Below are 23828 nucleotides of genomic sequence, written 5' to 3'. Positions count from 1 at the left end.
AGAAGTTCTAGTGATATGTAATCGATGTATATTAATTAGAGTATATGTAGGTATATCAAAAGACAGTATGAAGAAATATGTTTAAGTATAACTGGCAGAAAATATGTAGCAGGTTACTATTATTGAAAGCTTTTAAATATAGAGACATGTATATTTGAAAAATTGTAAATTGAAAGGAGAGATGAAGAGAATTGTTTAGTAAAAACCTGTTAGGAAAAGTCATAAATAGAATGATGGGGAAATTAGGTGGAGTAGGATGTATGGCCAAATTGATATGTTCAGCACATAAGAGGAAAGTAAAGTTGGATGTATGAAGAAATGTTTTATATGTTAAAGTAATTAAGATATTTAAAGGTTTAACTAGGATTTTGCAAGTGTTGGATACATTTTTGAAACGCCTAGATCAGACGCGAATAGAGTCTACTGTAATTGTTGGAGACTTGAACAAAAATCAGTATTTTTAGAAGCGGTTCCTGAACTTCGCTGAAAAAGCTGAATCACTGAAACGCTGAAACGCTGAAATAAAAACGCTTAAATTTCAGGGAATTTCCGAAAAACGCCGAAATATCAGGGAATTCCCGAAAAACGCTGAAATCGTGCTAGGTACCGACAATACACGTTTTGAAATATTTTCCGGGCCGGTGTCCGCTGCCGAGTATGTACCTGGATGTGTGCTTAGGATCATTGTCTTGCTGGAACCTGAATGAATGGTATGAGATGGGTTTCGAGTATGTGTTGGTAGAAGTCTGAATCCATTATACCTTCAAATATGCAGATATTTGTACATCCTCGCATGGAAATACCAGCCCAAACATGAAGCTGAAAAATCAACGATTAAAATGCTATTTTAACTCAATTCTGCACACACTTGCCACCTATCAGCTAAATTGAACGCAATAACCCGCTGAGACTAAAGACAATCAAGTTGTATGTGACATCCAGAAAATCAAGTATTGATCGTCAAATAAACATTATTTAAAGCTCGCCAGCGATTGGCTCTGTTAAACGATTGTGAATATTGCAATCAGATGAGCGAACACTCTGAACTTCGGTATGAAATCTAAGAATTTATTTGAATACAATAATGTGTTTGCCACTTAAATCACTTACTTTAAGCGGATGCTTTGGTCGAGGGATTAGTTGCCTGGGTTCGCCAACTTTTCGAAAACATTTGCCAACATTCTGTCCTAGAGGAACACTACATTCATCGGTGAAGATTACATCTGAAAAGGTCTCATTAACTGCCAAGCAATGTACAGCAAAAGTATATCTCACAATAGTGTTGACATGCCTAACCAATTGGCAATATCTCGTTCCAGAATAGCGCCATCCGAGATTTCTTCTGACACGTTTGATGCTAGAAATCGAAAATTGAATGTCGTAATTCAGTTGAAGTGCACGTTGAACTTCCCTTGCAGTACGCTCAGGATCCTGTCTCATAAAACGGTCAATAAAACTTAAATGATGTAATCCTAATTTTGGTTTTCTACCAGTTTTAGGTAGATCCAAAACACTATTGGTAGTTTGAATTTTCTGGATCAATTGCCGCAATCCTTTCTTGCTAATCACTATTTCTTCCTGAGCTAGGGCACTATGAACTGTAGACAGTGTTGAATTTGGTTGTTCCCAAAGAGTACTAGCTCTTTGTCGCTCATATAAAGACAGCCTACCCATTCTAACAAGCACTGGCAGTCTGGTTGCAAAACTGAAAGTGAGTAAAAAAATATGATGAATGACTATCCAAGATCAACGATTGAAGAAATGATACCACAAAAAGGAATGAGGAATAAAACTAATTTGTGTTGAAGTTGATTGACTTATCGCACTTATGTATCATCCATGGTTGCCAGGGTTTGATTCATTGCAGTTCCTTCTATTACGCCACCTACGAGTGCGAGCTGATTGAGGCCTGTGTGGCCCACCAGTTTATTACGTAGCTGCCTTAAGACAATACACCGGGGGGGGGGCAATAGGGGTTATGAATTCACATTTTCAAATAGGATAGGCCTATTGCAAAAATATATTGCCTAATCTCAGGCAATGGAAATAATTGCTGATTGTCAGGGTTTTACCACGTAGTTGTAGTTGGCATCGAACCCTGGCAAGCGAGGAGGCCCTATCCAATATTAAAATGGTATTGATCACAAACAAAAATAAATGTGTAGGCAGCCTGTTTCGTAGTTAGTTACCTCATCATGGTATTTTGGTGGTAAGCTTCTATTATAATCGGATGTGTGTGAAAGTATCCGATCGACATCATGAGGAAACCAACATAAAAAAGCAACAGTCCTAACTAACAATAACATCAACACGTGAAAGTTACCTTACCTGTAGATACCTGCTGGTAAAACTGCAGATCCGATTTTATTAGCCGTTGTTGTAACAAATAGTCAGGGTTAACATATGTTTCCTACAACACTATGAATTCATATCATATATTACGTATTTCTGCCATCATACCACCTTTGATTGTAAATTTTATTTCCGGATCCACAAGATTTAACGATGACCTTGAATTGAATTGAACATTATTGATGACTACACTTGCCGCAGGTGGCACTTACATATGATGATACTGAATAAAATTTAATTGATAATTTGTTCATCGCGATTAAACGCGAGAGGGCAAAATAGTCGCGACTTTTAACACGCGATTTAGGCGCGTCTTATACGCACTCGCCTGGAACAAGCGCGCAACAAAGTTGCAACTGCGTGTAAGATAATCTTGTTTTAACCACGGTTTAAACGCGTTTTATGGGAAGTTTTATCTAGGCTGTACCGTACTGACTTGCATCCATCGTGTAAGTTGACTGGTTATAAATCTACAACGACGAACCGCCAGCGCCAGCAACCCGGAAGTGATCGCTCACCAGATGACGTCACGAGTAAATTATTGACCGCTGCTGCCATCTTTACGAGAAAGGTGTATACTCTATGTCTGTCAAAAGCAGTGAATCAATTGATGCAATAAAAAATTTTATTTTGTGTAGCAAATATATTTTTTGTGATTTATGCTTTGAGGAGTTTTACCATTGGAATTAAGGATAAATTTCATGGTATCCAATTAGATGGAAGAAACACGAGAGGAATTCATTGACACCCTCCGCTCTGTTACACTACTTTCTGCATCGCACACCCTCTTTCTTGTCACATTCTCTCTTTACAGCACATGACATTACCACGATGTACAGAAAAAATTTTTTCCCAAGATAAAATTTTTTTCCTGCCTACCTACCCTTAGTCATTTTGGAGAAATGACCGGAAACGAACATACAGACCGTTGACCACAAATGTAAGCCAATAATGTGTAAAAATAACTGGATTTCGTCTACGGACGAACGGACAGACGAACATTGAACACAATAGCCCACTGGGATGGGACTAAAGTTGCAAGCAGGCTAAAAAGAACATGGGATTTTCATCTCGAGTACTATCAACAACCTTATTTTTTGGGGAGGGGAGGTTACAAAAATATGTTGAAGATCGAGATTGAAGTGTAATAATAAATTCCCTTCAAAATTTCAAAAACATTTAAAACTGCTTATTTCAGCAAACAACAATGGCTGCCAGCCATCCATCTAAATTCTGATCAAGCTAGTGTCTTTCAAAAGTTCCCTCAATAATAGGTCAATCTCAATCTTAAGACAGACAGATGGACGAAGATGGGCAACTTAAGTGAATAGTGAACGCTATAGTCAGCTGGGACTCACATCCCAAATGATTTAAAAGATTTGAAATATATTTTTTTTCTCTGAATCAATTTTTCTTATTTCCAAATATTTTATTTACATGGTCAAAGTTGTCATCCATTTGATCAGTAACCTGATCCCAACCCATAAGTGAATTATAATATTCTGGACTTCGGAAATCTGAATGGGCCAAGAAAAATTTTTTTCCTTTTATAATGATGTTTCCTCGAAATGTTAACAATGTTTTCGAGCCATGACGTGATAATGTATCAGCTCTCGTAAATATAAACTTCCTTTGAAAAACAGTAAGCCAGTCTAGTGTGAAAGCAGTAAATCTGCCAGTTTTTTCATTGTAATACATGCGTAAAATCATTCGATGAGCAAGTCCACGCGTATTTGAAAGTAAAAATACTGCCATAAATGGAATCAGTAAATGTGTCAAACATTCATCGGTCAATATATCCGTGATTGTCGGATCGCAGTACATTTTCCACACGCTGTAAGAACTATTGCATCCACCAAGAATTGATAATGGGTGCAATAGCAAATTGCACCAATAAATGTATTGTTTTGATGAATTCACATAGATCAAGTTTTCCTCATGATTCATACTGTCCTTGTCATGAAGACCAATAAACTTTCTTGATTTTTTCATCGTGGCCATTGTACGAACAGGGCTGACTAATGTATTTGATTCCCTTCTTTGATCATAACGAACATTCTTATCCTAAAATAAGATAAACAAATCATCCACATATGCGAATATGCTATTGAAACGATATTTCTCATGCTCCAATCATGTAAAATTTAAAATGTTTGCTAGTTCAGCAAAATTTCAATTCCGCCTTCATATAATAAAGCTAGATAATGATCCGCAGCCGGATTTCGATAGCAGAGCTGCCAACCCCTAAAAATTGTTTTGAGAGACAGAGATCCCCATTTTTCGGGACAGCCATCAATTTTCAGGGACATCCAAAAATTTTAGCATTTCAGCTTTTTAACTTAAAATCTGGCACTTATCTTATGCCCAGGTGAAGAGAGCTGCATCATGAATGAATGTTCCTTAAAATTCACGGACTGGAAATCTAAATCAATACGTGGGAAAGTTAAGAACTGACTGCTAGCTCCACAGTGTTCACTTGCCATATTAAATCATTCCTGGGTACCGTCTGCTAGCGCCAGTGTTCACTTGCCATATTATATCATGTCAGAGTACTGACTGGTAGCGCCACAGTAAACACTCGCCTTGTTATATTCACTCGCAACATATATCGATTACATATACTGCTAGCGAAAAAGAGCCAACTTTCCATTGAAATTAATAAAACCGTCACAATTTCCGCAACAAAAGCTAATTGTTTGATAATCCGTGACATTTTAATGCTTCCCAGGACAGTGGGACAAACGATGAAATTCTGTGACTGTCCCGCAAAGTGTAGGAGGGTTGGCAGCTCTGCTATAGTATTTAAAGATGTTCATAATGTTGTTTTCTTGTGTGCGTGGTATTTCTCTAACCGCCAGACGGCAACGTTGTAGTAAGAATCCCAGAAGTTGTTGTTTGATGCTTTTATCTACTAACGCAGACTATAAATCTGCCACATGTAAAAATTATTCTATTTCGGTACTTGTTTCAGATTTATCTGACAAATATTTAGGAATCTATGATAAACACCTCCAAGTAAAAGTAACATTATAAGAAGTCTGTATCTACGCGTATCCGCACTATTACTCATCAAGCCGCCCGAATCGGCCCAGCACTTTTTCATATGCTGCACAAAATTGGTTGTAGCCTTGTTAAGTGGGACCCGAACTGATGGAATTTTACAATAAACTGTCAGTCAACTGATTGATGATACAAGATGGTTATTCTCGGCGTACTTAACAATGATATTTTCCTCCAATAAACAATTATGGTGAAATTGAATAAATAATCTTAATTGGTGATATCGTATCATGGTTGGGTGGTACTGTTTACTGTTTGGTGTTTCGTGTCATCGTGAAATGGTATTAACCTTAGTAAAGGTGGTCCTGCATGATCACATAACTTACCTATAGGGGTTTCAGTCATGAGTAGGCCAACCGATCCACTGCTCTAGAAATATGTATTCTGCCACTGAGAATTAATCCCAATTAATCTCATTGGTTCTAATAGGAGGAATAACAGTGATATCTAAAGACTATGATATTTATATACCGGGGTTACATAAATTTGTGTTTTTCTATTCAAAAGAGGCCATTCCCCATTCTTCACTGCCAATGTCAATGCGGACATATCACTACGCGATTGCTTAAACCACCTCATCTACCACATAACTAATGAGAACAAGAGCCCCAAGGGGCACCATGGCCAGCCGGTCAGATTTTTATAAAATGGCAAATGTTGCATTCTGTGGGTTAAATGTGTCCAAATACACTCTCAGCTCATAGACTTAGTCAATCCGGGGCTAATAATTTACATGATTCAATCGCATTTTCATAAGTAGCACAGAGAGCGACTGGAGCTGGGAGGAACAAATACCTCAGATAAATCTTTTCCCTTTGAATGATTTTTCCGATTTGAATGTGGAATAGAATTGAATTTTCTGAAATTTGTTCAATAAAACAAAATTGAATTGGATTGACTGTTTTACCTTGTTCAATAAAGTAAAACTGAATTGGATTTGATATTTTTTGCAGAATAAAATTTGATTGAATCTGCAGTTAGCGCACATGGCTTATTAGCATATCAACGTCATCCCTCCGACTTAAGAAAAAGCTATTTTTTCCCAATTGTCAATGATATTTTCTGAAGTCCAAATAAAAATATTCCTCCCAAAAACCAAATCAACTAAAGATTTCATGGAAATCGATATTAAATACAAATTCAGATCAGATTTTCGTGAAAAAGCTCATATAACTTTTAACAAGACCTTCTTTCAAAATTCAGTAGAGTTTCGAGAATGGATAATGCTTTAATGAATGATTTGTATGATAATATGCTCAGTTGCACAGTCAAAGAGCCTTTACTCTGGAAACCATGTCATTTAGATTCGCTCTATTTGTATAGTAATAGGCTCAGCCTGCGACTGGCCTAAAAATGCAATAGAATAACTTTTTGGGCCAATTAATCAGAAGTCCAGCAATGCTATCTTGTAGGGATTAATTTAAACATTATTTTGAGTCATTTTCAGCTGTGTCTAATGTTTTACGAGAATGGAGTTACAATTTGAAGCTATCATGAAAATGAGAAATGTCAGCGCTTTTTTTTTACTACGACTTTCGCTCCATTTAACTAGCATAGGCATGACGTCATAGACGTCAACCAATGCTAAAAATGACCGTTTTTTACCAGCATGTGTTTGTCTTTCCTCGTAGAAGGTCACAGAATAAGACTTAATTATTTAGACCTACAAACAAAACAATAGTCCTAAAATTCTTTTTGTCAGGGCTTATAAGCCGCTAGAACCTTCTGGCCCCTTTCAATTTATTATAACCCCTATTATCATAATCCCTATTAAATTTTCCTGAAATGATTTTAACTAACACTTTCGATTCACATTAAAACATCAAGAATCGCTCAGATAGAAATTTTTTTGGTAATATTTTACTAAAACAATTGGGGCAAATGATTATTCTCCTGAAAATGATTAGCAAGATTGGAGTCTGTATGAAATGTTTTTAAAGATCCCTCTGTTGAAATGGCATTATCTATTGCTTAAATTTTCAAATATCTGAATCCCCATGACATATTGACATATTCTTTGCAACACCAGTAGTTCATCAATCTACATACATAGTTGATATGATACGATTACTGTACGTCATAAAATCCATACTAAAACGCTCAGTACCCAGTGATACAGATTAACTGAGGTGTATATAGGCCAACTTTATCTAAACAATACAGATAATGCTATAAGATAATAATTTGCACCCTACCATGTCTCCAATTTGACTTCTTGCAAAATACCATGACACATAATGAAAACTCCGAAAGGACAACGGCTTTCGCAGAATTTCTCCTATGATAGAATACCTGGAATTGACAAAAATGAAATTGAATGGAACAGAATACAGTCCCGTTAAATCTTTTTAACACATTCGCTGCCACCTAGCGGTGAAGGTCTGGTCGCCATTACCAACGCCAATTTTTTCGACATTATACAATTTATATGCCGCCAGCACTATTTGTAGATTGATAAGTCAATACACTGATCTATTTCAAAACTAGGGGTCCAGGGACACCATGCCCACTTGGGAAGTGGTTTCCAATGCTCAACAATCTAACAATTTCAATATTCAAACCCCCATGGTGACCATATAGAATAACTAATGTTCTTAAAACTCACCACAATCATAGACCATGTCATGAGCTACAGCTTCGCAATTGATTGTGGTAACAAAATTTGCATAGGTACAAATATAATATAGAAATACTAAGTTATTGTATTATTCAACACCCCCGGTGGCCATATACTCAGAATTCAGGCAAAAATGGACATTTATGGGCACAAAAAAGGTCACAGGACAGCCATCTTGAGTCCGATCGACCCAATTTTTCGCATGCTCATGGACGCTTGATAGCCTAAATGGGCTAAAAATTAAGAGTTCAGTTTCGTTAGAAGATGTAGCAGCAAAGTTGGATGTTGTAGTTAGGAAATTGAATGGGTTCCAACTTGAAATACAGTGGTTAAATAAGCGAGTCGATCATGTAGATTGAGTGGTTGAGCAGTTCAGGTTTGGTGTAGAAGATGGAGTCAGGCTGATATGAAGGTTTTGGTTTACCCTGTTCCACCGATATTGTCAAAGCGATATTTTAAATGGGACTTAGGCCTACCTGGTCATTTTGTCAGGGAGTGTCCGCAGTGGAGAAACGACATGGGGTTGCATCATCCTCCGCCCACTTACACTTGTTACAAATGTAAAGTTGTTGGCCATCACTCCTTTCAGGACTGTGGGAAAGGGCAACCGCCGTTAAACTTGTAAGGGATCAGCGTTCTGGGCGCGTTGGATCCCGCATTGGAGAAGAGCCCAAGTCAGAAATTAAATCCCCATCAGATGCGTCACGCGAGGAATTGTTAGATGGATTATTGGGACCGTCCAGTGAAACGGAGGTTCATGTAAATAGCGTTAGTTGTAAGGCCCTGATTGACACTGAAGCCATGGTGTCAACGAGGTCGGAATCATTTGTGCAACAGATAGGTGCGGCAGTGTACCCTTTGGAGCGGATCTTGAATGTCTTGATGGCTGCAGGCCATAAGTTGCCCTATCTCGGTTGTTCTGTCATGACACTCGATATCGGAAATAGAGAGATTGAGGTATTGTCGCTGGTTGTGCCAGAAACCGAATATTACCGTGTAGTACCGGTTGTCATAGGCATGAATATCTTAAAACGAGTATGCTATCTCACAGATGAGTTACCTCTACCTGGGAAGGTATGCGTTCAGTCTATGGCGTAAGTAGAGGAAGAGCTAGTAAAGGCAACAAAGCCGGTACAAGTACCTCCTATGAACGCAGTTGCAATTCATGGGATTCGTGTAGCTTACAACTTACCAGCAATTACAGAATGGAAATAGTAGAGGAACCAACCAATAATTAATTGCCCATGGGCAAAGTTTGGTTTACCTTGAAACCTAGAGGTTGTTTGGAGGAAGGGCATTGCTTGAAAAATCTTTTTAATTTGTGACTTCAAAGTTCTAGAAGATTATTTTGTATTTTATCTTTCTTAAAGAATTATTTTGTAGTCTAATAAGACCGAAGATAAACATTTGTTTATGGACTACGTCCAAAATTTCATAGGGTACAGGCAGGCGCGGCAGGGAAACTATTTCATATTGTCAAAAAAATATTTTTTACAATATGAAAAAATATTCAAATAAAATTCATATGATGTCACATATCAGAGGGTGGCTGAATATTGAGTCTTGGGAACGAGACCTTTTCCGATGTATGGCCGCGGAAGCTACCACACCGCAGCATAATATTAGATCGTTTTAAATCCTGGAATTTACCACTACAATATTCAGACCTCGACCTATACAGCTATAGTTTGCTGCTTAGTATTTTCAGGTCACAAGAAATTACAATTTATTACAAATTCTATCTAACAGAAAACACAGGTCTCATCTTCTGCTACAACGATTATTCAGCCTGTTATCATACCAAACGTGCACGCGCCAAGCAGCGTTCCAGCATCACCATATAGTATTCTGTATGAGCGTGTGCTAGTGTGTGCAACAGTCTAATGTTCAGCACTCTTGCGGACGTGGAGGCCTTGTGTAGTGAATGTTTGCTTCACTTCAATCTCAATCACTGGGTAATCAAATGAAACAATACCTATGGCGATATGTGAAATAATTATATTCTCACCAGCAATGAGCATTTAAAATTCGCACATATACGGCACCAGTCCAATGAAACGTTCGCCATTAATGGCTTTCCCATAATTATTTTAGTAGCGCTGGAATTCCCTGTATATCAAAAACAGTTTTTCGTCGAATTTAAATAAAGGTGACCATTTCATCGATGGAGGTTCGTCACGTCTTCAATCGCATCGATTATACATTGTTTAACCCGAGAACCAATGAAAAAAATGCTCACATAAAAAAACGTACCACGATTTTACATGAATTGGCTAAATGCCATCCTCATAGCGCTGACAAAGGTAAACCAAAAAAATCCTATCTTGGATAAGAATATTCAGTGTTCCCTCCTTTCAGATCAATTTTTCTGTATCGAGAGATTTACAGCGGATCCTAGGTCGATCAAATATTACACCAGTTATAAAGACTATGAACATTTGATGATGTTTTTCAGTGTGCTAGGACCTGCATCATACGATTTTAATTACAAATGTCAGAAACTAATACCAGTCAATCAATTTTTCTTGACATTTATCAAATAAGCATGCTAAGGAAGATATAGAACTCATTATTCTGTTCGGCATATCAGAAAGTGTAGTTTCCAGGATTGTGTTAACCTGGGTTAACTTCATGTATTTCCGATTCAGTGAAATCAATATGTGGCCAGATAGAGAAGAGAGAGACTGTTTCATGCCCAGTGGCTCTAAGCATCATTTTCCGTCAACCAGAGTTATTTTAGATGCTACAGAGATTCCAATTGAAAAGCCGTCAAAAGTAAAATCTCAAACTGCAACTTTCAGCACGTACAAACATGCTTTAAACTATGGTTGGAATATCACCGAGAGGGCTCGTTCGTTACGTAAGTGAAAGTTATGCGGGTTCAACAAGTGACCAACAAATCATCGGAGGATCCCAGCTGTGTTCAAACACCTCAAAATACTTCAGCTTGAATGACAGCATCATGGCCGATAGAGGTATAATGGTACAAGATCTTTTTGCTACCAAGAACATTAAGGTGAACACCCCAACTTTATTGAAGGGCAAGAGTCAACTCGAACCTGAGCAAGTTCATTATCATAGAGTAGCAAGCAAACGTATCCAAGTTGAAAGACTAATCAGATTGTCAAAAACTTTTCTTATTTTGAAAAAAGACCTGCCACTTAGTAAAGTCAATATGGGTCCTAGGATAGTTTATGTCTGTTGCAGAATAAAGTCAGTGGCGGAAGCTATCCACAGCAAGTCTAGCTCTCACCACAGACTTTTCGGACCTTTTTGGACTTTTAAAAGTTGAAAACACAACGTTTTGAAGTTGAAAACTAGACTGAAAATAAAATATTGTTGGCCGCATTGCTCCTCCGTTTTCTACCGTAGTCAAAAGAGGGAGGTTTTTTGCATATTTGCGGGAGCTATGCTCGAGTGACTAAAATGGGTAAACTATAGCTTTTTTTTATAGGGAATTCATTCAAGGAAATTTCGTAGCGAAAAGGAGTAGGAACCTCTTCAACACGGTTTCTTTTGACTAAGGTAAACCGAGTTTGCAAGTCATCAAACGGTATCATTGGTATATCCAGAAATGAAAGAACAAGAAATCAGTTTTCATTACCCTGGCTTCTCGAACGCATGTCGCATACCAAACTAAAATTGGGAAATGGAGATGAGCACAAAGAGGCAGAGTCGTGTATCTCTACTAGAAAGGAAGCACTGTCTGGTCGGGTTAATCTTGACATTGAGTCAGTAAAGAAACTCATGGTATTACTTATAACAAAAATTCATAAAGACTAGTCTTTATGAATTTTTGCTTATAAGTACAAAGTGAGTTAGACTATAGTATGATTGAAAATAGTGTAACCGTAATAGCAGTGCTCACTACAACTACTATTTATTATTATATGCTACCAATCCATTAAGTTTCCGTAGCTGAAAATGGAGTCATGCAAACCTTAGCTTCTGATGTCATTGCAAGTAAAGAAATTTGCTACAGCTTATTGAATGCTGAAAAATTTGGACAGCAAGCAGTCAAATCATTCATCACTGATCGACTATCAAGCGAAGATATTTGCAGGTTCTTTAATCCAATCACCCATGTCAATGCCAAAACATTGGCGCACCTTTTTGATCAAAATTCACTAGTAATGACTAGGGGTCCAGGGACACCATGCCCACTTGGGAAGTGGTTTCAAATGCTCAACAATCTAACGATTTCAATATTCAAAGCCCCCTGGTGACCATATACAAAAACCAATGACCTTGAAACTCACCATAATCACAGAACATGTCAGCAGCTACGATTTTGTAATTGATTGTGATAACAAAATATGCCTCGTTACCAATTTAACATGGAAATACTGAATAATTCTACTATTCAACGCCCCCTGGTGACCATATGCAAAACCCTATGACCTTAAAACTCACCGCAATCATAGAACATGTTATAAACTACAACTTTGCAATTGATCATGGTAACAAAATATGCCTAGGTACCAATCTAATAAGGAAATACTAAGTTATTCTACTATTCAACGCCCCCTGGTGACCATATAGAATAACTAATGTCTGTAAAACTCAATCATAGATGATGTCATGAGCTACCACTTTGCAATTGATAGTGGTAACAAAATATGCTTAGGTATCAATATAATGTGGAAAAACTTTTTCCCACCTACAAATGAGTTCTGATGATACCAAGATGGCCGCCAATTGCGTCATAATTGGCCGATCAAAAATACCTGGCTCAGGTATAAAACCAGAAAGAAATTTTCCATGATGGGTTTCTGAGTAATTGTTTCTGTTTCATTCACCGAACTCGCTGTCAACAAGGTATATTTCTAAAAGGAAATATACTGCGACAGGTGGTTTTGCGAAGTCATTAAAAATCAAGATCCTATTGTATCTAAGGATACAATTATTCCGATTTTGGAGAGAGAGAAGTCATAAAGAATGAATAAATTAATGAAGATTACAAAATCGGAAGTAACAAACGAACAGTTTAAAAGCGGAAGCACCCGTCGCGATAAAATGAAGATTTAAATATTACAAAATCATTATGAAAAACGAAATGAAAAGAAACAAATGCTACCGTTGATAGTATTCACGTACAAATTGTAGAATGAGAATAGAAAATTTAATTGAATACAAGTTCCGAGAAGAGCAAAGAGATTTAGACAATCAATTCGGCAGCTTGAAATAAAGAAACTGCTTAAAAAATGAATAAACTCGAATGCAAGATCTTTGCTTTCGAATAATTTGTTAATTACAAGGGTAGACCTAAGGTTCATATAAATCTATATTTTTGAATTTTGAAATCAGGTGATCTAAAAATAGTATTCATCATTACGGGACGTCGATTCAGAAATTAATTTTTCAGGGAAGAGCCGATCAGCCTTCCAGAAAGGGAATGCGCATCATCCGTGAGTGTCGCAAAAAATTATCTCATTGCTAATTAAAGTTGAAAAATAACATGTACGTTGTTTTCTGAATACTAAAAGATTCTTGATTTTATTTGTGTTCTGTCTACTTAATTGCGGAAATCCGATGTATTTGCAGTACTGGGAACAATAAAGTATTGAATAAAGTAACAATTAAGTATATTTGATGAGTATCAATAAAGTATATTTGAACTTGAATTTGAGCCCACTAGGTGGTGGTATTGGAAGACACCAGGTGGTTCGATCAACTTAATATGCTCCAGCGCCGTGGCGCTGTCGCAAAAAGGCGATTCTCGATATAAATAGTAATGGGTTTTCCCCGCGGGATACCCGCTTTGGGAAAGGCACCTGAATCGATGCTACGAGTTCGAATCCCAAAATTTAGACGTAATTTATTATTCTTTGAAATAAATTCTTAGAATTTTTATTTATGATAGGATGTGCAGGTTTTGATTTGGTAATGATGTTAATAAAAGTTAACCTCTTAAGGTATTGTTTTCTATCTATTATTTGTGACGGATTAGTTTCGATGCTCCTCACAACCCGCCCCACCACGTGTCACTTATTCACGGACACGCGGATTGTTTCATTTGTAATAGGCCTACCACATGAAAGAGTCCATGGCCTACCGTAGAATAGTAGGGCCTACTGATCACGCTATGTGCGATGAAAGTAGTGTTTGAATAAAACAAATTTTTAATGAAATAAACATTATTTATCATAATTAATCAATAGATCAGGTGCCGCCTAAATAATTGTTTGTTTCGTGAAATTTGTACAAAACTTTGCGACTTCGTCATGTCTTGTGACCCTGAAAATACTAGAAGAATCATCGGTAAGCTTATAAAACGGCGAGGTCAACATAGTAACAACAACTTCGGGGATTGAAAAAAAAAACTCGAAAGAATTATTTCTTATACTGATGAGTTATACTGATGGGGAGTAGCGACCGTCATTGACACCGGTTATTTATCCATTCACTATCAAATGTGACGAGCCCAATAAATGATTGCGCATAGATTCGGCCTCTCAGCATTTAGCACAGCAGTTCCGAGAAGTGTTAAGACCGATCAGCGCGCGCGCTATCTAAAACCGGTGCTAGTACGATCAATATCTACAGGTATATACGTGTTCAGTATTACACAGCGAGTACCAGTATGTTGATCGAGCGTCGTCGTTGCAACGCGCTATACAGCGGCTTGAACTAGCGAGTAACGTTAATTATCTTTTAACCAAATTAGAGCACTTATAACCATCGGAATCAAATATAAACCAAGCTGCACCATCTACATCAAGTAGAGAATACCTGTGTGAAATTACAGAATTGTCGGTCCACACAAACAGCTTAAATCGTGTCATAAAGAAACATCCACAGACGGACAGACAGACAGACAGACAGACAGACAGACATGACGACGATGCCATAGATGGGTTCGTCTGACGACGAAACCCATCAAAAAATCGTTAGAACAAAGCTGAATAAAAATTTTTTGTCCAAACGAAAGGTTTTTCGTTCGAACAATCGTTCGATCGAACCGAATCGTTTTAACTTGAACAGAATTTTCTTGTCAGAACATTAAGTTTTTCGTTCGAACAAGTATATAGTAAAAAGTTTTTTCTCCGAACCAAAAGTATTAAGTATTTCGTTCAATCGAACAGAATGGTTTTCTTTCAAACATTCGTTCGAAAAAAATTGTTTTCGCTCAACCAAATCTTTTTTGCCAGGACAAAATGTTTTACATTTCAACAATAACATAGCTTTTTATTCAAACACATTTTTTGTCAGAATGAAGAAAAGTTTTGGTTTAAACAAAAAGCGTATTGTTCGATCAAACAGAATTGTTTTCATTCGAACAAGATCTTCTTGTCTGAACATTAAGTTTTTTGGTCGAACAGCGTGTTCGGGTCGTTTTGGAAATTTACTCGGTCCGGTACATTTTGGATTACTGTGTATGTCATTCATCAGAACATTAAAGAGAAGATGACTTAGGATACTACCTTGCATGACTCCACTAGTTAGACCGACTTATTCCAAGATGAGGCGTTCCGTTGAATATGGCTACATGTTTTCGTTCCGAGATAACTGCTGAGCCATTTGAGCGACCTATCATTGATACTGTTTCATAATAGCCTGTTTAGAAAAGGCTGATGTTGTACCTTATCAAATGCTTCCTTGAAATCCATAAAGAGTAATTATGGCCTAAAAGTCGATTGGTCCAGTTGTCCATGGTTTCAAGCAAGTATAATTGACCGTTTCTCAACCTACCTCTTATAAAACTGTGTTAACCGTTGAACAGGATTATAAGACTGCGCAGAAAACCAGTTATCGATGCTTTGCAGCTATATTTTCTAGTTCAGATTTTCATGAAAAATCTCATATAAATTTAACAAGGTCTCTTTTCAAAATTCAGCTTCATAGGGGTTGGAGAATGGATAATACTCTAATGAATGATTTGTAAGAATATATGGTCAGTTGCACAGTCAAAGAGCCTTTGCTCTGAAAACTATGTCATTTATTTTCGCTCCATAATTTGTATGGCTGAGAAGTGCGATTTTCAGCAGACAAATTCCTTCATAACTTTTGAAAGGCTTGACCGATTTTAGTTCTGTAAATTGCAATGATCTTCTATTAAACCCTTCTTTCATTTAGGCCTCATAAATTGTTTCTAGGCAGTGGATATTTTACCGTATACGGCCAGTAAATTACTAGCGCAGCGTCATACCATTAGACCACCGAGCTCGTTGAAAACCACCTGAATGGATTAACTATGTATAGTACCTCACCTTACCCTAATCCTATCCCTAGGGGTAAAATGGAACCCTCTGGCCCCTCTTCTCACCCTCTCGACACTAACCCTATCGAAACCCTAACTAAACCCTAAACCCAATATAATGATTCTATTGTTACTTTTATTAGTTAATGCTATATATATAGTAACTAGAGGACCAACGGTCCTGTGCTCTCGAGGCAAAGTTTTTTTTATTAATATCAATGAAAAAACATATTACATTGATCATTCTTACTCTTTTAATTATGCAGATCTGTTCGCTTCACAACTACCCTTGACACTACGGTGGAACTGGGTGCCTCAAGACAGTGGTAGGCAGGAACAAATACGTCAGATCAATTTGTTATGGCCGGTTATAGTACAAAAAGATCGACAAACCAATGTATATCACTTTCAAAGTCTTTTTAGTAATAATGTGACCGCTAATAACTTAAATGAAAATCTATGATAAAGTTAACTTCATTCAAAAAAACTTATTTCACTGTTTGAAAAACGCGCGTATTCATAACGCGCGCATCAATATGAGCCTATGCCACTATGTTACTATAGTGTGTACAGTGTGAGATACTAATTATCTGCCAGCGCACGCTTGCCTCGCGTAGTATGGCTAGACGCCAACAGCTGCTACGCAATACGTCTGCAGTAAATGAATAAACACGCGCCACACTGTCATACAACTCGGTGATAATTTCGGTCTGCCTGTAAAAATTAGGACTTTCAAGGATATTGTCTGCCAACCTTTCGAAATTAAAGTCCCCCACTGATTTTCCCAGCAAAAAACAAGGAATTTAAGACTGCTACGGTACCGACCCTTGGTGAAAGGTGCCCGTTCACACCCGAGTGATGTAGTCATCCACATATTAATTCACCTTGTAAAATAAATCTATCCGAATGAATTATTGATAAAATATTATTCAAAAATCTTTTCAATATCAACTTCTATCACCATTCAACCCAATAAAATCGGAAATAATCTTGAATACAAATTGCTGGTTCTATTTTTGCAGCGGATTTAACCCCATTTATCGGATCTTTGGATAATTCAATGACTGTAAAAATGGTGTGCTTTGGTTCGCGGTAAACATACACAACACGATACCGACACGCTCGTTCCTCGAGAGCTAATAATGTACGGTAAAATAGCGGAAGTAAATACTTTGCCGTATACTGTTAAATATCCACTTTGTTGTTTCTATAGTGTTTGGAAAATTGGCCCCAAGTATAGTATACAACGAAAATAGTGCAGATATTAACGCGCATGAGTTTATGATTATTGATATATCTGTAATTATAATAGAGTCGTTATATACAATAGTTGAACAGGTTTGCAGGTCTATGAGAATACGCTACGTAAAAGAGGGTGGACACGAGGTCTACAGGTTGACCGGTTAACTCGAATACACTGGTGAGGGGCAGTGAACACAAGTTGAACAGGTCCACGAGAATACATACACTACGTAAAAGGGGGTGGACACGAGGTCTACTACAGGTTGAATGGTGATGTATATTTCAAGCTGCTTGAGGATATATCAAGCCAGTACCCTGTGTAATAAACATGATTTTGAATAAACGAAACATTCTGATAAAACCAATAATCATCCCAAATCTTTCAATTTCTTTTTAAATTTTCAATTTTTTTTGGTGGTGGATTTGTAAGCAGGTTAAGTAACAGGTCTACATTTCATTTTCGGTTATTGGCTAAATTTGACACGTAGACCTGTTGATCTGAGATCGAATAATACAGGACCGAATCAGTACTTTTTCAACTTGCGCATTGCACTATTGACGCTATTGCACTTTTGTACCCTCCTCCCAAAAATTTTTATTTCAGCATATTTATTATCAGGGAGGTCTAGGGATTCAAAATCAGTGACTTTAGACCCAAACTAGGGGTCCAGGGACACCATGCCCACTTGGGAAGTGGTTTCAAATGCTCAACAATCTAACAATTTCAATATTCAACGCCCTCTGGTGACCATATACAAAAACCAATGACCTTGATACTCAATACAATCATAAAACATGTCAGCAGCTACGATTTTGTAATTGATTGTGATTACAAAAATGCCTCGTTACCAATTTGATATGGAAATACTAAGTTATTCAACTATTCAACGCCCCCTTGTGACCATATTCAAAACCCAATAACCTTGTAACTCACCATATTCATAGAACATGTCATAAATTACAACTTTGAAATTGATCATGGTAACATAATATGCCTAGGTACCAATATAAAGGAAATGCCAGGTTATTCTACTATTCAATGCCCCCTGGTGACCATATAGAATAACTAATTTCCTTAAAATTCACCACAATCATAGATGATGTCATGAGCTACAACTTTGCAATTGATTGCGGTAACAACATATGTATTGGTACAAATATAATATAGAAATACTAAGATATTGTAATATTCAACGCCCTCTGGTGCCCATATACAAAAACAATGAACTTGAAACTCACCCCAATAGAACACGTAATACGCTACAACTTTCTAATTCATTGTTGTGACAAAATATGCTTAGGTATCAATATTATGTCGAAAAACTTTTTCCCACCTACGAATGAGTACTTCAAAACTTCCCAAAATAACTGGATTCCGTCTACGGACGGAAGGACGAACGGACGACGGACGAAAAGTGAACGCAATAGCCTGCTGGGACTTAAGTCCCATGGGCTAAAAACTTACTTTTTCTAGGTTAAAATTTTGTTATTTTGGGCCCTAAATCACGTGTAAATTCGCCGATTCGCGACATCAACAACGCCATATTGAATGTCAATCAAAGTTTCTAACCCTCCACTGAAATGTCATGACATAAAAACTTTGCAAAAACCATGTTTTCAAACATAACCATCTGGCTTGACCAATTTTAGTTCTGTAAATTGCTATGATCTTTTATTAATTGCTATGATCTTATATTAAACCCTTCTTTCATCTAGGCCTTTTAAATTGTTTGTATAGTGTTAGGAAAATTTTCACTTAAAAACCCTACCAAGTGTACTTTGATATACTAGGGTTTTCAACTGAAAACGCATGATGATTAGTATCAAACTGATCGTGTTTACCCCAGCTTCCTCTTTTAATCAGGATTCATGCACTGTTGATTGGTAAGAAAATATTAGTGATCCAGTAAGAATTCTTGAATTTCAAATTAAGGCCAAGTCGCGTTAGGCCTATTGGATCCTCGTAGCTAAAGAAGATCCAGAAAGAACCTTTATGGTATAATAAGTACTTGAAGAAGGATCTATTAATTGAAACTTTTATCTTTTGCAGGTAGGTGACTCTAAGAACTATGATGTTAAATAAGCCAACCCCTCTTAAAAGAATCATTATGCAAAATGTGGGCCAAGTCCTAAAAGCTTTAACCCTCACTGAGATGGAGTTATTCAAACTGCAACCATCTTATCTAAATAAGCTTCAATATAGATAAGGGAGCGTTCACAAATTACGTACCTCAAAATCTCCCGTTTTTCTGACCCCCCTTCCCCCCTTGTACCACCTTTGTACCAAATTCACTGACCCCTCTCTTAGTACGTACCATCGCACCCATGACCCCCCCAATTATATTGATGCAAAGAACACAAATCAAAAAAAATATAAATGTATACCTGATTTCATTAATGATGTACCAACAAGTGCGTGAAAGATCGATACCGGTACCCGGTATTGGGGAAATCCAAGTTGAAGTCTACTACAAGTCACAAGTGGAATTGTTTGTTTGTTTCTGTTTCAGCCTCTCCTGTTGCCAGGCAGCATAATTTTTTTTCGTAGGATGATAGAGTCACAAAACTTAATTTTTTATCTGAATTAGGGTTAGGGTGAATTAGAACAAAATTCCGATAATTAAATAAATGATGCAACAAAAGAATTAAGCAAGTATTGTTGTTTATTGATTTTATATAGGCCTACCCGGTACTAAAAGCCAATAAAACACCAACGGCTATTTTCATTTGAGATTGGTACATAAAGTACGTACCAAGATTGATTAATACCCCCCTCCTTCAAAGTATGTACCTTTTTTGCTGACCCCCCCTCCCCCATGTACCACTTTGTACCAAAATTCAGTAACCCCCCTCCCCCCAATGAAGGTACGTAATTTATGAACGCTCCCTAAGTTAATGGAATGGTGGATTGAGAATTTTATATGAGCAATAAAATACAGCACTTATAAATTTTGTGGCGGCCCAAGTCCAAGTGAGATGATAATTGACTAAAAGAGTAGGAGTCAGTGCTTTGGCCGTTTCAATTGTAGCTTGAAAAACATAAATAAATGATTTTTTTGATGGATAAATATTGTATTTTCAGTTCAGTTTAGGTTTTATATGGACATTTTTATTGGGGAGAGGCAGGGGGTTCATCTAGCTGCTTTTTCAGTGTGATTGATGAGGTTGGCCTAAGGCCTTCAGAATGACACACGGGATTTCTTAAGCTTTATCGGCGACATCTTCCACAAAGTTGCTCAAAATAAAGTAATTATCATAGATTTCATTGACTCTGAGAGAAAATGACTTAAAACAACTTAAAACTAGCGTAAACAGCTGATTTACACATGTAAACAAACGCTTACGCGAACCCAGAAGTGAATGAAAATGCCCGGATGTAGCAACTTTTTCGATAGGGGTCCCAAATTTAACCCAAAAGTCGAGAGCGATGGCTCGATCAATATAATATGATTTCAAGTGTTAAAATCGATAAGGAATAAATAATTATGTTCTATATTTCATTTCATCTCGGCTGATCTCGGTAAAATATAGTCTGAATACCAGTCGTTGTTACGGTGGTTCCGTACAGGACAACGGCTAGGTAGGCTACTAGACTAGGTAAAATACGTCATCTTGGTAATAATAATAAGGATGACCGCTATGGTGGACAGCAAAATGGCTAGTCTGAATAGGCCTACCAGTCGTTGTTACGGTTCTGTACAACGTCTGACGCTAAAGTATCATAGAGGTTAACTCCTGTTAATTGCAATGCAACAACTGATTTTAGTGTCAAATCAAACCTGTGTACTAAAATAAATAAATTAGTTACCTTGTTGACTTTGAAAACGTGTTTTATAATAAAAATTTTGGTGATTTAAATCGCGAACCGGAGAATTTATTGATTTGATTTGAATTGATTGCCACTATTGGGATTTCCATTACAGACTGAATTAATAAAATGTGAAAATTCAATATGTCTCTCTAAAACGGTCATCCTTATTACCGAGATGACGTATTTTACCGAGATGAAATTAAATATGACATATTTATTTATTCCTTATCGATTTTTACCATTGAAATCATATTATATCAGTAATAAATGCCTGCTGGAGTCATATTTTACATATTTTTTCGGATATTTTTGTAGAAAAATAACTTAACTTTACCAAGATAAGATCGTCGATCAATCAAATTCAATGAAATTTTATTGCTAACCGAGTTTACGTATTTGAAGTCAAAATTTTTTTAAATAAAAAAAATATGTAAAATATGACTCTAGAAGGTATTTATTACTGATATAACATGATTTCAAGTGTTAAAATCGATAAGAAATAAATAAATATGCTATATTTCATTTCATCTCGGTTCGTCTCGGTTCATCTCGGTAAAATACGTCATCTCGGTAATAAGGATGACCCCTCTAAAATTACTCTAAATGTTATTTTTTGTCGATAAAACGTATATATTTTGGTCAATTTTAACCTTAATAATTTGAAACAAGAATAATATCTGCATTGGCACCAAGTTTAAGTTCGAATCCGTAATTTACACTCCCATCATGCACCACGAAAAGCCGCCATATTTGTTATGTTGCTTCACTTCAACTGTTTTTTGAGGCGACTAGTCAAAAGTTTTGAGCTACTACGATCGTCAAAAGCTACTTAGGATTACAAATTATGCACAAACAATAGTTAACTTCCATCTGATTACAGAACAGTCATTTTGAGGTAGGCCTAAGTTTATGGTGTTTTAACCCTTTCGCTGCGTACACGCTTGCACCGCCCCGTACGTAAGGTATTTTCCGAAAAATTCGATTTTTTTCAAATTGTTTTTAACCCCGATTTTTCACGTTTTTATCGAAGATTATGATGTTATTTAGTGAAAATCAGTAAAAAATCATACCAACAGCCTTTTCTGTAGGGGGGGCGTGTTGGGGGGGGGGTCAGGATGGGTTAGAAATTTTTTTTTTCAGTTTTTCACCCAAGTGCCAGTCTTTGGTGATTGATGCTACGGTGTGGATGAAAGAAATTCAATTGATATGGGATATCCTTTTCCGCTGGTAGAGGTACGTAAGTGGGGAGCCATCTCAATCCCGCGCAAATTACCATGTGCTCAACAGGCTGACAGCACCAACTACTGACGCATTTTCGCCATCTGTTGTTTAGAAAGCTAACTATCTTGTCTTACATGCGTTTCCATACTGTTTGCTGTGTACGCGTTCGAGTTATAAATCAATAGGTGCATGACGTTTCTACAACGTCATACGCACAGCACGTGTCACTCATATGACGTTTCCAAAACGTCACACGTAGCGAAAGGGTTAAGGGGTGAAATAGACGCTCAAAGCCTCGTCCCTCAAAATGAGGGACGAAAATTAACCTTATATGAGCACTTTCGCCCTAGACGTTGTTTCAGGAACAACGGCTAGGTACTAGACTATCCCCATTCCAACAAGCTTTCTTTCAGTAAGATTGGAGCTATTAGACTACAGAATGGCCGTTTTTTTCACCTCAAACGATGATTTCTATGCGAGATCTTAGAGATAACCCCAACAAACCTTACATTTTTTTAAACTACGCCGTCATACCTGTACGGTAATCTCATTTATTTGTATAATATCCACGCGATGGGTGAACTCACAAGCTCCAAATCGAACAAATATACGAAAAAGTCACCTCGCACGGCAAAAGGTTGAAGGGTCTGACTATTTCAGATGGCTGGGAGTCACCTTCATTTCGGTCAACGAATTATACATTTAGACTTCACCTACGTACCTAAAATGGCGGACGATTCAACTTCATCTTCCGATCCGTCTTATTCTTGTCATGATTTTATGGAAGTGTCAGCACTCATCAATGAACACGAATTGAAGTCAAGAACTACGTGGTGCGTATGGTGGAAGGACAAGTTATCTGAATATAGTGGTGGTATGTTTATCTTTTACCGTAATTTTAATGTCTCTCTACCCTCTAGTCTTGTTTTCTGTTCCATCTATCTACTCTAGACCTATAGTAGGCTACAGTATAATAACTTATACGCTGATGAGTGTTGTGTTAAGAAAACACTTGTCGTGTTGACATATGGCCTCGCACACAGCATATATACACGAGTACGAATAAGCCTTCCTGTATGTACTGTTTTTCGATATGATCGTATGCCTATAGGCTAATACATGCAGGCGCGCGTCACCGGAATTACAGATATTATTGGGGCAAACCACTTCAATTTATTTCAGCGAAATCACATATTCCGACATAAGCAAGGCTATTTTGAATGAAATATGAAGCAAAGAGACCAGAAATTCAATCCGAGCTAAATGAATCCGAGACTGATATGGATCCGACATAGGCGGAGTCTACTGTAGTATTTACTTTCGAA

At 37.2% G+C, this 23828-nt stretch overlaps 1 protein-coding gene across 1 annotated transcript; it reads right to left on the bottom strand.

The window, feature by feature from the left end:
- Positions 1–3755: 3755 nt before the first annotated feature.
- On the bottom strand, positions 3756–23150 carry LOC141903570 (uncharacterized). Its single transcript, XM_074791748.1, has 3 exons — positions 23013–23150; positions 7608–7704; positions 3756–4416 (listed from the first exon to the last, which is right to left on the bottom strand). Coding segments are annotated over exons 1-3 (759 nt in total). The 5' UTR covers positions 23015–23150; the 3' UTR covers position 3756.
- Positions 23151–23828: the final 678 nt, after the last annotated feature.

Source organism: Tubulanus polymorphus, chromosome 4, assembly GCF_964204645.1.
Source record: "Tubulanus polymorphus chromosome 4, tnTubPoly1.2, whole genome shotgun sequence".
Classification (NCBI taxonomy): domain Eukaryota; kingdom Metazoa; phylum Nemertea; class Palaeonemertea; order Tubulaniformes; family Tubulanidae; genus Tubulanus; species Tubulanus polymorphus.
The sequence above is the reverse complement of the archived record's forward strand: the minus strand, read 5'-3'. Positions and strand labels throughout refer to the sequence as shown.